At 39.3% G+C, this 16,547-nt stretch overlaps 1 protein-coding gene across 2 annotated transcripts; it reads right to left on the bottom strand.

Annotated features, from left to right (window-relative positions):
- Positions 1–2,540: 2,540 nt before the first annotated feature.
- chico lies at positions 2,541–15,842 on the bottom strand. Of its 2 annotated transcripts, none has more exons than XM_057334753.1 (7): positions 15,308–15,842; positions 10,650–10,747; positions 9,753–9,816; positions 6,437–6,481; positions 6,178–6,240; positions 5,670–5,744; positions 2,541–4,892 (listed from the first exon to the last, which is right to left on the bottom strand). In XM_057334753.1, exons 1-7 carry the CDS (start codon positions 15,332–15,334, stop codon positions 4,665–4,667), a joined length of 600 nt encoding a protein of 199 aa, XP_057190736.1. In that variant the 5' UTR covers positions 15,335–15,842; the 3' UTR covers positions 2,541–4,664. The 2 variants fall into 2 exon arrangements, with proteins under 2 accessions (XP_057190736.1, XP_057190737.1); XM_057334754.1 differs by having other exon boundaries at positions 2,541–4,889.
- Between the last annotated feature and the right edge of the window lie 705 nt (positions 15,843–16,547).

Raw genomic sequence — 16,547 nt, 5'->3', positions numbered from 1 at the left:
TGTAGTAGCCTAGAGCGGTTATAGCCAACTTGTTGTTTACCTGCAAAGGTTGACACATAACATGACGGTCAATATTAAACATTTACATATGCAACTGGGATGGGAAAAGGAAGGTGTGGGTGGGGAGGGGTGCAGTGTAGCAGAAATAAAACAGGGATGAGTGGAGACAGGAAGAGGAATGAAACGTGATAGACACTGACACACACACACACACACACACACACAAGCCATGAAAAACTTTAATGAAATATCATGTCACAGCGTTCTGCCATAGGGCACATCTCCATCAACCAGAGGAAATGAACGACGAGAGAGAGAGAGAGAGAGAGAGAGAGAGAGAGAGAGAGAGAGAGAGAGAGAGAGGGGTAGGAAGGAGTGTGTTTCTACATTTTGTATTGTAAGCAGGGCAGCTGCGTTCAGCCCCGACAAAACGTTGTAAAACGTTTTTTGAACGGAAAAAGTGGTGCGGTTGAACACCCTGTTGTGATGACGCAAGAGTTGAACTATGGCAGCTGAGAAGGCCATTCTTTGTGTTCTATTTGAATAATTTTCGGAGCCTGATGAAATCGGTATAAATACGTGTTGAATACCGCAAAATACATCTCTTCTAATATCTTCAATTGTTGCGTATACCGGGCTCCAGCGGACACATTTAAAGGACTTTACTTGGACCCATTGTGCGAGCTTGTCTCTTTAATACCGCGTGGGATATATACATGTTGCTGCTGATTGGGCCGACATTCTTGACACACCCACCAAACAAGAGAAAACGTATCTCAAACCCTGTTGCACACCGTTGCAAACCGTTTCCAGGAAACGTGTCGTTCAACCCGGAAACCATAGCAAAACGTTGCGCACCGGTTTGAGCTTGAACATGCCCCAGCTGAAAAGGAAGGAAGGAATTCATAATAAAGTTGTTTTGTATTGTAATGTAAGAGGAGGAAAAAACAGATAAGTGAAATACAAGTTCTTTAACAAATAATTATATAGATCTAAAGAAGAAGTGAAGCATAGCCACAAACAGACATTTAGTAGGCTACATATACGTAATGATACTGAGTGAAAGTGTTACTATCGTTACATTTTGAATCCACCAGTGCAGACAGAAAAAAAGAACAGCCTAGAAAAAAACAATAAGTACATTATTTTGAGCAAAAAAGCTCTACAGATCTGTAATAAAAGTCAACGTGAAATAGCCCCTCCCCACCAATTACATTACAAGAGAAAACTATAGAACCATATAAAAAAGACAAAACATCTTGTTAAAAATGAGGAAAACAAATGTTATAAACGGAATTCTAATAATTAATTTAATATAGGCTAATATAAAATTATCATTTAATTCAAACAATAGTAAAAAAAAACATCATGTAATGTAATTCAGGATCAATGGTGAAGGCCTAATGATCCTCTTATGCCAATTTTAGCATCCACTGCATAATAAAACATATACTTTCTTAATATTATTACAAATATGACGGTCCGATTTACAATAAACAATTATTTTTACAGTTAATAACGCTAATGTATATCCTATCAAAATTTCAATAATTAACTAGTTTTTTATTTCCTCTATAACTGTCCCATTTTAAGAGTTAGGCTAAATAGTATTTCTATACCGTTGTTTGTGATAACAACAATGCACAATTATGAAAAGTGCTGCCGAAATACATTTTAATTGAACTGATTTGAATAGCCTATCAGCCGTGATGTCACGTGCTAACATTTGGCTGATGAAGCATGCAAGTTAATGTCGTGTGTGTCTTTAGAGCAATGAGCTCTCGCTATATTGTCATGTCTGAGAAATGGAGACGCGGAGATGAAATGAGATACACTGATGACTTGTAATTCCAGTTCATTTTAGACAGATTGTTCATCATAACACACACGAGGCCACTAATGAAGCTACATTACCATAAAAATGATTTCTGCATCATAAGAGACGCAGGCAGTAAACAAATAATTTAATGACCATAAATGATGTCGATACATTTGAGGAAATTATCAAATTTAACCATCATAATCCTCATTGCGCCAAGCGTGCGGTACTACCACAGTAATGCGACAGCACCATCTGCTGGTCAGAGGGAGAAACGGTCCTCTGAAAATACGATTTGAATGGAAATTCCCCTAAAAACTCCCACTTAAGCTTTTCCAGACCCGTATGACGTTTTCTGGCAGTAATGTAGATTATATTTGAGGCTTTCTGAAGATAAACGATTGCTTTGTTAAGACAATCTTGCCTTCCATTGACACGCAAGACAAGACACGCCACAACTAATGTTTGGATCCGATACATTTGAAACCTGGCATGTCATGTTTTTTTACACAAAGTTTAAACGTGCAGGGGCATGAAGGACATTCGAGAGCTATGGAGGAGGTTATTTGTGTTACCGTATCTCTGTTAGTAAAGCGTTGTGTTAGCAGCACAGGTTGTGTTTTGGAACTGTGTGCCTTAAATGCACTTTGAATAAAAGCATCTGCCAAATGCATAAATGTGATCACTTTAATAAGAAAAAACAACAAAACAACAGCACAAACAAAGGTCCAATGAGTCGTTTATTTGTAAGGCACAATAAATACTTCCTTACTGCTCAATCTCTCATTCAGCTATAGTAAATGTTTTAACATTAGATTTTTTAAAATCTTTAAATGAAGTTATAACAGTTTCATTACACAAACAACATACATGTGTCATCAAGTACATCATTGCAATACATACAACACGCACACACATTTTAAAAATAACCACTACAAAGCTCCGAAACGTTTAAAAAGTACTGCCACCAAAAGAGGGAGGGGCTACACGTGGAGGTGGGTGGGATTTAGAGATAAAAGGGTCAGAAAACAAGATCCTCATTTACATCATGCTCAAATATACAGGTTCTGCAAGTTCTGAAAATCGGTCATCTAATAATGCCAAAATAATGACGTAATTAGGTTTTCGGGGGTGAGTTGGTCCCGTTCAGAAGATGGTTAGAGGACTGAGACAAGGGCGGAGATATTGAACCGAAAGATTAACCATTAGTAATTAATCATTGACTGTATGTATACTGTACATGATGATAGATATCTGTATGTCACAGCATCCACCTCTCAAAGCTGTGTCCTCTGGCACACATACACCATAAATGTAGCTTTATACATACAAAAATCTTTACAAAATTATATGTATATTGATATATTTATATATGTATATAAACTGACCCTGCAACAGCACACAACTTTACTTTCTTTGGAAAATTTGTTTGGAGATCAAATCAAACAGAAAAGTCTAAACGTGATTAAAAACAAAATCAAACAAAATGTCATTTAAATTAAAATAACAGTATACTGTAGATTCTTGATCTCAGCATGTTTGCAGCACATACTGTAGCGTTTAGAACACATGAGCACAGGAGAACCGAAAAAAACCCGAATTATGGGATGCCAAAACATGACATGTTTTGACACATGAAAAACATTCACTCAGAATTACAAACACCCACAATGCACCAGTGTTCATGCACAGCTATAGGTAGCATGTTCTTAAAACCACACAGCTATGTTTGATGGAATTCTAGCATACTACTAACTGCATACTGTGCACTACATACTGCACACAAGCCACCCATTTTATGTGAAATATTTCCCATGATTACATTGCATGCTTAGGGTCCTGGAAACTTCAAATGTATATTTCTATAAAGTTGTGACACTGGAAAGCACACTGCATTGTGGGAAACACCATGTGGTGCAGTGTGTTCTGGTTGTATACTGCACACCTTGGCAAACGTCGCAGGTTATACAGGATATTTCACACACAGCAGTAGGGTAGTATGCTATTTCAAACATGACCAGTCACATCTTCACAAAAAAATCCAACACACACTCGTTAGCTAAACAGTGCAACCTTCTGGTCATACATGGAACAACATCCACTGCCAACAAATCCTTTTCAGTGAGAATATTTAGCAGTCGCTCATTTGTGTTAATAGCACACAGGACAGAACATTGTTTTCTTAAATGTTGGGATTTATGTCAGTTCGAGGGTTAGAGGGAGACTGAATTCTACTCTAATACAGGCACATCACAAGTGCTTTGCTAACCAAAAAGTGTGCTTAGACCCGGCTCCCAAAACTATCACTTCATACTGCTGGAGGTTAAACTTAAAGAGTAAATTACACACTCAAACACATCATACGGCCGTGAGAGAAGAGACGGTGTGTTTCAAACATAGAAACTGACCAAAAAAGCAAAATGAGACGAGTCAGACGAGTGAGATTTACACATGATCTGAAGAAAACGTAGATGGTACCCATGTAAAACAATACTAACATGCTCTGAGGGCTTGCCAGGGCGCTGTTTTGAGATTACGGAGAGCATCGGATGCTTCTATGCGGTTGCTAGGATGCTCTGGGTGGAATCTAGGGCACTGCTATGTGGTTTCTGGTGTGTTCCGATTCATTTTTATTCATTGAGCTTAAAAATAAACAACATTAATAATTCCTAAACACGCATAAAAAGAATGAAGCAAACTTGATTTCATTTGATTTGAATCATTTGGGAGAGAGTACAGAATGAATCAGAGACGATCTAACGAAAGTATGATAAAGAGAGATACACGTGAGAAGTGATTTAATGTTTGGACTTAACAACACTTTCTCTCTCAGTGTCCTCTAGAACTAGTCGGATTTGTCACCGTCCTCCTCACGATGGCCGTCGGCCCCCTCGCGGGAGCTCTTCTCTTCTTTGGCCTGTTGAGCGTGTGATGCGAGGATGCTGGACAGAGACAGGAGGCCGGAGCTGGAGGTGACGGCGGGCAGGTTGGGCTGAGTCAATCCCATAGGCAGAGCGTTCATGGGTAATGCCAAACCTTGAAGCTGCGAAAGCTGGTGAACTTGAAGCTGCTGCTGCGATTAAACACACAAACAAATGCATTGAAGTTTTACAGTACTCATTCTTTATTTGTATCTTTTCCACATTTCTAAACATTCAGGCGTCAAACTAAAACATATCGTTGCTGTGCTTTCGAAAGTTTTTCAGGAAATGCAAAAAACACTATTTTTTTTAAAGGATTAAATACTGTGTTGTTTAAGTTCACAAGCGCTTTTTAATACTTTGTAAAGGTTAGATATTTGCAAACCCAATGGGCATAACATAAAGGGTGACTAATAATGATGATTTATGACTAGTACAAATATATGAGATATGAGGTTTCAGAAGGAGAACAGCGATATATGAAACGATATAAAAAATCGTATTTTATTATATGCAATAAAATAACATTTAACTCTGAAAATGTTACATACATGTTGGGCTGAAATAAAATCCAAAATGAATAAAAACGAATAAAATGTAGCATCCTCCATGTAGTCAACCTTTATCTAGAATTTGCAGAAATGTTTTTTTTTTGTCATTTTATCAAGCAGCTTCAATGCTTACACTGTATTGAAGGAGTTCGCAACTATTCTGGGCTCTTATTGGCTATGATTCAGTCCAAGTCATGCATTTTAATTGTTTAAAATGAAATTTTAGTTTTGTAAAACAAATATGAGAAATAAATATGCTGGCATAATTCTTTCAGGTAAAAATGTAAATATTGTCATCATTAACTCATCACGGGGTAAAAATTTGTAAATAAATGACAGAATTGTCATTATTCATATAGATCAAAAACACACACTTACCCGGATGATGGAGTTCATCTCAGGGGGTGTTACTTGTTTGGCTCTCTCGATTGCTCCCAGCACCTGCTGCTGGTGCTACACACACACACACACACACACACACACACACACACACACACACACACACACACACACACACACACGCACACGCACACGCACACGCACACGCACACGCACACGCACACGCACACGCACACACACACACACACACGCGCACACACACGCGCACACACACGCGCGCACACACACGCGCGCACACACACACACGCACACACACACGCACACACACACGCACACACACACACACACACACACACACACACACGCTTATTAACAACTCTACATCAACAAGGCATCTCTGGGTAAAACACACAGCATACAAACATCAACAAGAGTCCCCTCAGAGCCCAAAGCCATTACACAAAGCAACGGCACATTTATCATATCAAACTAATGAGTCTGAGACTCATTATAGAGTGTGTATCATAAATAATTCACACAGACTGACCTCTTGAGACAGGTATGGCAACACCTGTCCACAGATTCCATTCAATCTCTTCACGATCTCTGCCTGTGGACAAAACACACACACATCTCTCTTGGGTTTAGCTCCGGTAAGAATACAGCGGAGACGCTCTTACAGTTCGCTGATGTTGCACAAACACACGAACAAACGCAGTTATGATGCACGCTGGCTGATACTGAATCCAGAACCAACAGACCGGCATGCAGCACTACATATCATTTATATCATGAGAGATTTCTACCTGTTTGTGCATTTCGATGTTGAGTCCGTATGACATCTCATAATACTGCAGTCAGAGAAACAAAAAGAAAAGACACTTCAATGAGAACAGCAGATATTAACATTAATCAACAATGATCTTAAATCTTCAGAATATCCTTGATGATACTGTATAACGTTTCTACAACCGGGTAGAGAATAAAAGGTAACATTGTGAAACTCGGACAGAAGGTCCGTTGTAAGTGTTTTGCTGTGGGCTAACGCGGCTGATCTCTTCATCCAGCCGAGACCCCGGCGGTCCTGGGGCCTCATGTACGAAGACTTGCGTTGATTCCATACTAAAACATTGCGTACGGACAAAGCTGTAAATGTGCGTACGCACAAAAAAACTCACGCCAGACATGAAGTTGGCGTGGAGGAACGCACATTCTCACGTTAATTTCACTTTTAGTATATCCGACCGTGAGCGTGAAAGCTGGCGTACACAAAGTTTTTGTGCTTATGCGGCGTTGATACATGAGGCCCCTGTTCTGTTACATTGATCCGTCGGCAACACATCAATAAGTTTACACTGCCTTATGACCCGTAATACAACACTGATCAATAATACACGTATATGAAATATCGCAGACGCCTGAGGGTCTCAAGAGAACAACACACAGACTCAAAGAGAGAGAGGGAGAGAAAAATAAAGAAAGATGCTGAAAGCCAATGAGTCAAAAAACTGAATCATCAATTTACAGTGGCATCTAGCGGTGAGGTTGCGAATTGCAACCAACGGTTCTCTCCCCCCTCCCTTTTGAAGCACTACCGGTGGCTACTTCCGCATTGGTCCACGACACTGTTGTCATGCGGTTTCTACGTCAGTAAAGGCGGTAACAAAGGGGAACGCGGATATGACGCCATTGACAGGCGACTGCACAGCCCCGTGTCACTGTTTAGAATGGCGATTTTCTCACGATTTACAAGTAGTTGGAAACATTTGAGATATTGTAAGTACTCAGCTGAACAAAATATATAACACTAGCCTAGTGGTTTTTGGATATTTTACTGCAAAATTGTTACAAACTGCACCTTTAAGAGCTAGCGTGCACGGATCACATGCTTTCCCCCCACGGTTCTCGTTTACAGCAAACTATAATGGATTTATCAACGTGATATAGAGCCTATTCTCTAAATAATAACATAAAATAAGTTAAATTGGTTCAACTTGCGTCAGGAGTAAGCTTGCGCATACAGAATGTCCGCATCATGTGAGCTGTCCTCAACGCGACGCTTCTTGTCCGGTGTGCGACTCCGTTAACTTACATACGGTGTAATGTTCCGTGCAACAGAAACATGCGGTGTGACGGAGACTTTACGATTAATTAACATTGACGTTTTTATGCGCAGTTAAAGCAACAACAAGCCGTTTTTCGACCTTAAAATAATCTCTCTAAAAAACTCCAAAGAGCTGTCCAAGGATGTCAGGGACAAGATTGTAGACCTACACAAGGCTGGAATGGGCTACAAGACTATCGCCAAGCAGCTTGGTGAGAAGGTGACAACAGTTGGTGCAATTATTCGCAAATGGAAGAAACACAAAACAACTGTCAGTCTCCCCTCGTAGAGTTTCAATGATCATGAGAACGGTGAGGAATCAGCCCAGAACTACATGGGAGGATCTTGTCAATGATCTCAAGTCACCAAGAAAACAATCGGTAACACACTACACCGTCAAGGACTGAAATCCTGCAGTGCCCGCAAGGTCCCTCTGCTCAAGAAAGCACATGTACAGGCCCGTCTGAAGTTTGCCACTGAACATCTGAATAATTCAGAGGAGGACTGGGTGAAAGTGTTGTGGTCAGATGAGACCAAAATCGAGCTCTTTGGCAACAACTCCACTCGCCGTGTTTGGAGGAGGAGGAATGCTGCCTATGACCCCAAGAACACCATCCCAACTGTCAAACATGGAGGTGGAAACATTCTACTTTGGGGGTGTTTTCTGCTAAAGGGACAGGACAACTGCACCGCATCAAAGGGACGATGGACGAGGCCATGTACCGTCAGATCTTGGGTGAGAACCTCCTTCCCTCAGCCAGGGCATTAAAAATGGGTTTTCCAGCATGACATGACCCAAAACACATGGCCAAGGCAACAAAGGAGTGGCTCAAGAAGAAGCACATTAAGGTCCTGGAGTGGCCTAGCCAGTCTCCAGACCTTAATCCCATAAAAAAATCTGTGGAGTGAGCTGAAAGTTCGAGTTGCCAAACGTCAGCCTTAAAACCTGAATGACTTGGAGAGGATCTGCCATAAGGAGTGGGACAAAATCCCTCCTGAGATGTGTGCAAATCTGGTGGCAAACTACAAGAAATGTCGAACCTCTGTGATTGCCAACAAGGGATTTGCCACCAAGTACTAAGTCATGTTTTGCAATGGGGTCAAATACTTATTTCACTCATTAAAATGCAAATTAGTTCATAACTTTTTTGATATGCATTTTTCTGGATTTTTTTGTTGCTTTCTGTTTCTCGCTGTTGAAATAAACCTACCATTAGAATTACAGACCGATCATTTCTTTGTCAGTGGGCAAACATACAAAATCAGCAGGGATCAAATACTTTTTTCCTTCAATGTATATGTACATTTTTCTTTCACTCCTTTACTTTTGAGCTTATTGCTAACAATGCTACATACGCGAGCTACATACACGAGAACAACTAACGTATGCACGCAAAACAACTGGTCTACCGTTCTTTGTTGTCATTATAGTAGTAAATTATGGAGTAACAATACATAAAATTTTGGTAACATATGGTAACACGGGCTACTTTACCTGATCGGTGGACATAGTTTCAAAACGACGTATCTGGGTACGCCGGTTACATCAGCTTTGTAAACAAATTCACGTGTATTGACCTGACAACGGGGAAACTTTGCGACAGTATTTACGACACACGTATCAGACAATTGCGCTTATCAACCACATGGGGTAACCATACACCAAAACGGCTCGTTGTTGCTTTAATAGTGAACCTCGGTAATCGCTGCATCCCTTTTCTAAGGTAATAAAAACATAACGTTTTATTATGCAAGACACCTCTGAAGACATAGTTATGTATATCATATTGCATTTCTATCAATAGATCCTCCAAAAAAATACACATTGGACCTTTAAATTGGTTCACGATGTAGACACATATTTCAAAGAAAGGTTATGTAGGGGTATCACATAGATCAGGCGAGTTAAAGAAAGCATGTTACCATAACACTGGTTATGGTACATTAGAGGTCTCTGCGTTGTGTCTGTAAATGTTATAACTGAAGTCTCCAGACAAACAACTGAACACATCACTCACCATAATGTAATGACGCTGCATTTCAGACTTCTCACTGGCCAGTTTATCACATTCCAACTTCAGACTGCGAGAGAGAGATAGAGACAGAATGTAGGAGATATGAGGTCAAGGCAGACAACATTTTTATTTCCAAGCAATTAAATATATTTTACATGCATGTGATAACCACACTACTTTCTTTCTCTCTTGATATAAATGATCATTTGACTGTGATTTCTGTAGCTTTATTGTTTTTAGAGCCTTTGGTGTTCCCTGCTTTCCAGACATCATCTAAAAATCATCTGAAGCTTTGCAGTGGCGTCTGGTGGGACGCCATCACATCAGAGACTTTTAAAACTTCAACACATTCATCTGCTCCTCCTCCTCCACACCCCTCTTCCTTCCTGTGATGTATCACGACCTCCATCCAATCACACGAGAGCTCTTATCTCTACTGCTGACAGCAGTGTTTACACCATTCTGACCGTCCCGGTGAGGGAATCACAGTGCTGGTGTTCAGTTCAAATGATCAAACCTGTTGTCTGGCCTTTCAGAAGATTATCCAAAAATAAAAACTCCATGATTTCCTTTCTTGATCTCAACAAAATTGATCGCGGACAGAGGATGTAAAGTTTGAGAAAGGCATCATAACGAAATGATTTTATCACATTTTTATAGCATCACGCTCGACTGTTATTGACTTCAGCATGTTCAAACTCGGTACAAAAGCTGAACACATATTCTTTATAATACACCAGACATAATATCTTGTTTTTGGTCTCAGGAGACAGAAACTCATAAGGGTTTGAAATGACACGAATAAATGATGAAAGTTCTTATTTTTAGATAAACTGGTCCTTAAACAGCTTAAACGCTAGTAGTCATTTTGTGTGTTGCGTAACAGGACTGTTTGTGTACCTGTGATACTGCGCCTGCAGGAACTGAAACTCATCCTTGATGCGGTCGCAAGAGTCCGACGTGGTGAATTTGAGCGGCTGTGTCGATTGAGACGAAGCCTGGAAAACAGCCAATGAAAAGAGAGATTCGATAAATCTACATGTCCCAATAAACACAGTTCCCAGACACATAACATTAGGCTAAACTCTCAAGTTTTATCAATCCACCTGCATGATAACAAAACGTGCGTTTACGTGCTCCCAAACTGTTAAAGTAGACACAACTAAACAAGAACTCTTCCATCACAGCCCATAACAGGGGAAACAGTAATCTCCTGTGTGAGGTACGCTTGCTCAAACGGGCAGAAGAGAAGAGCCGTTTACTTTTCACCTCGGACCTGCTTGAGCGGGGGTCACTGACCTATGACCTGAACACAAGAGAGACAGACCATCACGCCACAGAGACAGAAATGAGATGTGTATCTGTGTGAAATCAGACACATCGCTCTGTGTGTCTCCTGGGGGAGGAGAGAAGTGTGTGCGTTTCTGTAATCCCTGTAGAAGTCTATTCCTGCTATTATAAATCAATTAGAGGAACAAAAACAGAGAGAGAGCGAGAGAGAGAGAAATTAACAAGAGTGCGACAGATAGAAAGAAAGAGATAGAGTGTCAGACAGAGAGAGAGTGACTTCATCTTATCTGAAATTGAGTGACAGTCAGAGAAAGAGCGATAGAGAGACAATAACTTAGCATTGTAGGAGCAAGCTAATAAAAAATGAAAAATATGGTTTTGCAGAAAACACTGCCAAAGCACACACCTAGAGCAGCGGCAGCAGCAAAACAAAAGGGAGCAGTGATGCTAAAACAATAACAGCCTACATATTTTAACCAAAATCACTAACAAACCTCCCGAATAAAACAAACAAATAATAAAATCTTATTGTTTGGGGTAAAAGCCCACCACTGTTGCCCCCTTTGTGATGGTAATGAGGGACTTTGGCCCCACTGACCCAGACATCTGCTCCACACACACACACACGCGCACACACTCTAACAGCCCTCCAGGGTCTTATCCGCATTTTTGTTTCCAAAATTGCGACGTGTGTGTGTGTGTTACTGTAGCAGAGGAAGTGAGATTTGAGTTTCAGAGAGAATTGAGCGTGATGCAGACGAAAGCATCTCACACTTATATCTGAGTGTTTCACAATGACAAATCTATCAGCAGTTCTCAAAAACACGCAGTATCAGGGTGTTGTGGTGCCCACACACTTAACAGACGTGTGTGTGTGTGTGTCGGGGGTGGGGGGGTTGGATTAACCCCTCTCTCTGTTGGGGGTGTTGTACGGGAAGGGGGTCTTGTTAATTCAGTTGTCCTTAATAATGTCCCAGAGACCCCTGTACACCCTTACAACACAATACACACATAATGAAGCCAGACCTCTGCGTGTGTGTGTGCTCAGCCTTCTACGCACATGTTAACATAAATAAGAGGAGAGAGAGAGATATTCCACAAAAAATACTGAATATATATTTAAAATGCTGTATGGTTGCCAGGGTGTTGCGGTGAAGTTGCGAGTTAGTTGTAAAGACGTTGCAGTGAGGATGCGTAGATGTTGTGAGTGTTGTGGCGCACTGCTTTGTCGTTGCTAGGGTGTTGTGGGTGGTTGCCGGAGCTATTCTATTCTCACCCCATCACGCAGTAATATCAGATCACAATGAGATAAGAAGAAACAGTGTAGCATCAGCTACAACATTATAGTATTTACATTCATTAAATTGCTCAGAAGACGATGCCTGGCGTACAAGATGTGTAAGGCTTTTATTTTATTTTATTCTTTAAAAGGACCTCAAACTAATCTAGGGAACCACTATATCTTAGTGCCACGTTTTTCGACGAGTAAGCATTCACACAGCAATCACCCTAGCAACTGCATAGCAACAGATGAAAAATCAGAATACACAGCAACACCCTAACACTTTAACTATGGGGTTTACATGAACACGCACGTTTAACCCATCTTCAGAAATCACCAAAATCTAGTTTTTACATTGTGATTTGTGTTAAACTAAGAATGAATGAAATCAATACAAGACCAGTGTTGGGTAAGTTACTCTGAAAAGGTAATGAATTAGTTACTAATGACATCAATAGTGAAAATTGATTACTGTACAAGTTACCCTCTCCAAAAAGTATTTAACTACTTATTACTAATTACTTTCTATATCTTACATCAACCTCGATTAGTTAGTGATTCAAGGATAGACATGGAACGGCTTATTTAATTCATTCAAATAAATAAATAAATAACTACATCAATTATTCTTATTAAGTATACAAATGTGAGAAGGATACATTAAAGCATACATTTTAAAGTTAGACGCATAATTTTGATGTCATTTCCACTATTGAATATATTATATACAGTATTTAGTTCAATTACATCAGAAGTAACTGTAATTAAATTACAGAAAAAATAAGAGAAATCCCTTACTTTACTTTTTTAAAAGTAATTAAATTACAGTAACTAATTACTTAGTAACTAGTTACACCCAACACTGTACAAGACAGATGAGTAATTTATCTGTTGCTGCTGAATGCAGAGTGATGATGTCTGTTACTGAACCGCTGAGTTCAAGAGTTCAGCAGGACGATCAACAGACTGATGAAGAACCATGGTCATCAAACACATTGTTAATCCCCAAAACCCTTCATTTACTACCCCAAACAAACTGAACAGAAACAATTGGATTTTAAAAACAAGATCAATTAAGTTCGACAAAAAGTCATTTTTAAATTGAGCAAAAAAATAAGACGTCAAACTGCACAATTTCTTAATTGTCGTAAAAATGTAAAAACACAAGCTACTAAATCTATCAACCAAAAGTCTGTATTACAACGATTTGAAGTCAAACTGATTCGAAATCCTGTCTCAACAGTAACTCCTCATCCAAGATTTGATTCTGCAGTTAATCTTTCCCTGACTGAGATTTCTGATGATTTAAATCTACATTTTGGAACATTTCCTTAAGAGCTTATCTGCAGCAATAAGACTTCAAAGTAACATCTTTACCAGAGTTACTTCCCACTCTGTTGATATACTGTGTTATTTTGACACACAAAGCCATTGTAGAAAACGAAATCCTCATGGGATAAAGCAGATAAACTAGAATCTCGACTAAAAAATTTTCAACGTAAATCACAAAAAAAACAACAACATAAATTTGATTATAATGTAGCCTACGTTTCTGCGTGATTACTGGGCGAATTATTCTTCATGGTTATTTCAAGCCAACGGTTGAAATGTTCTCTTAAATTCTACCCCCCGAATGAGCAAAAAAGCTTCATTTATAGCAAACATGTTCCCTCACGAGGAGGTTTTCATTAGCGTCTGTGTGTTTGTGTGTGTCCACACACGTCTCCGACCATGCATTCGGGGGAAAAGGCAATTAGACTCGAGTGCAAACAAAATAATGACTGGGGACTCATTAACACAAGCTGCCCACTGTGTGCACAAGGACAATTCATGGAAACGACACAATTAAGCCTTTAAAGGGAGGGAACCACGCAACTGGTGTTCAAACAAGCACCTCGGACCCCGAGATACATTTATAACCCCTTTCATTCATACATGCTGCCTGAAACCTGACCACTGTGTTCACGTGGTGCTATGAGATAAGAGCAGATTCACCAAATAACAAAGGAATAGATCTGACCAGCACCCATCAGCAGTATATTTATAATGACCAATTATAATGTTTCTGTGGTTGAAATTCACATTATATCATTATTATAGTAGAGAACCTCTGAAAGTCTTCTAAAAAAAAAAGGCAGCATTGTGCATTGATATGTACACCGTGTACTGGATATGTATACTTATTTTCATAATACGGGGTATTCACATTCCAAGCATATTTAAAGAATACCATAGTATTACCATGAAACATATTCATAACCGTGGTAAATGCCCAAGTGTGCCCAAAATAAACCACGGTACATCCAAAACATGGTCTTTTCATGGCATATTATCCACAAAACACATTGAGTTACTATACCACGGTACAACGTCCATTTTTATATTATATAAACCGTATTTACATTACAAAGATATACCACAGTATTACCATTGAACATATCCATAACCAAAGAATAAAAGTATTACCATAGTATCTAAACATGTGGTATTCCTTACAAAAAAACAACCGTAGTTTTACTACAGTAATCATAGTTTCACAACAACATTTGCAGTAAAACCGTGGTTTTTCTACGGTAACCATAGTTTAACTAGGATGGTAATAGTAAACTGTTTATTCAACTGGTAACGTTAATAATAAATTTGCCACAAAAAAGGGTTCATCTTCCAAGTGATTTCCACTCATGTTTACAAGACACAGTAATATACCATGATATCACGCCAGAATAACACAGTGAAGCACCACGGGTGGTTTTTGGTGCGGGTTTGCTACGTTCTCTTTGAAACTAACGTTATACGCACACAATGAAGTGGCACGTGCACTCTCAGCAATACTTTAAGAAAAGCATGTACTGGAAATCTGATATAATAGATATAAATAGTATAAAAATATACAAATACACACCGGAGTTTTATAAGCAACAATGTATGTAGAGAAATTACGTGGATACAATGAATTATAGAGTAACAGCTGCTGTAAGAGTCTTACCGAGTGTCTGGCCTGTGGAAACATCATATCAGCCTGTTTTATTCTCGGTCTGTCAATAAAGAGATGCGGCACGTCCTCTTTGTTTGGTCTTGGACAGTTTTCCTCTTAATTTAGCCGTCTGACGACAGAAATGCTTCTAGTCTGATCTTCGTTTTTTTCCTTCGGCTTTATAAACCTACATTAACTTCACGCTGATTAAACCTGTCCGATAACAACTAAGCGAAATATTATATGTACTATGCGACATTGCGGTTACACATAAGAAGAAACAATCTTTTGTTGACATAGGCCAACATGAACGACGAATCCACTGGCAGGCTGATGAAAGCTAAAGTCAACGTTCACATAAAATAATAAAATCGAGCTATGCGGCTAAAGCTAACAGTACATGCGCAGAATGCGTAAAAACACACGAGAAAACGCCTTTAGTCTTGTATAAAAGTGATCTCGAGTCGTGTGTCTACACGACGTGAAAAAGCAGATTGCGGTGGAAAATCAAGCCGCTTCACGACTTACGGACGCACTCGTGTGACGACAGAACGCACATTTCCAATTCTACTATGGCAACGTATGGGTCATGAATATTAATGACGCCGTGCGCAAGGTGCTTGGTAACCTTCCGGCGGTGTCTGCTTACGTCATAAAAAATTCTAGCCACGCCTTCACCTTGCTGTTAAAACAAATCTTCTACTCGTTTTTGTAGTAAAATTGTGCTTATTTCCCCCCTCTAAAGACACCCTGATAAGTGAAGGAACCTTGAAGTTCCTTCCTATAGTGAATTGTTCTTGTGTATTGTTTACGTTTAGTTTTATTAGTCACGTTCATAACACAACATCGTTTGATATGCTATGTACACTCATCACACAGTATGCAATACATTATATAAAGAATAATAATAGAAAAACTAAAAAAAGAAGATTAAAAGAGTTATATAATTAAAGAAATTAAAACAATAAAACAAGAAATAAGGAAAAATATATGAATATTAAATGATGCATAAAGCAGCAACCGTCTGAATGTGTGCATTGCATATATTCAAGTTCTGTTGTTTTTATTTTATTTCTCTTTAAAACTCTGTTCTACATTGAATTACCAATTGGTATTGGTACTCCTACCTACTGCAGAATTTTTCCGTATTGATAAAACCATGCTTTCATACAGTTGACTTGTGCTAGCTGGAGCCCCCCTTTCCTTTCCGCCTGTTGACCAATCAGAGAGGCCTACAAAGGGAGCGTCTCGT

The sequence above is a fragment of the Triplophysa rosa genome, linkage group LG5 (genome assembly GCF_024868665.1).
Source record: "Triplophysa rosa linkage group LG5, Trosa_1v2, whole genome shotgun sequence".
NCBI lineage: Eukaryota > Metazoa > Chordata > Actinopteri > Cypriniformes > Nemacheilidae > Triplophysa > Triplophysa rosa.
This window is presented reverse-complemented; position numbering and strand designations above follow the sequence as displayed.

Bases quoted from the DNA above. Each gene is read 5' to 3' on its own strand.
- chico (XM_057334753.1), bottom strand. From the start codon at position 15,334: ATGATGTTTCCACAGGCCAGACACTCG. The intron at 6,482-9,752 runs GTGAGTGATGTG...CTCTGACTGCAG, and splicing joins TGCAGCGTCATTACATTATG to TATTATGAGATGTCATACGG. The intron at 4,893-5,669 runs GTAAGTGTGTGT...GTTTAATCGCAG, and splicing joins AGATGAACTCCATCATCCGG to CAGCAGCTTCAAGTTCACCA.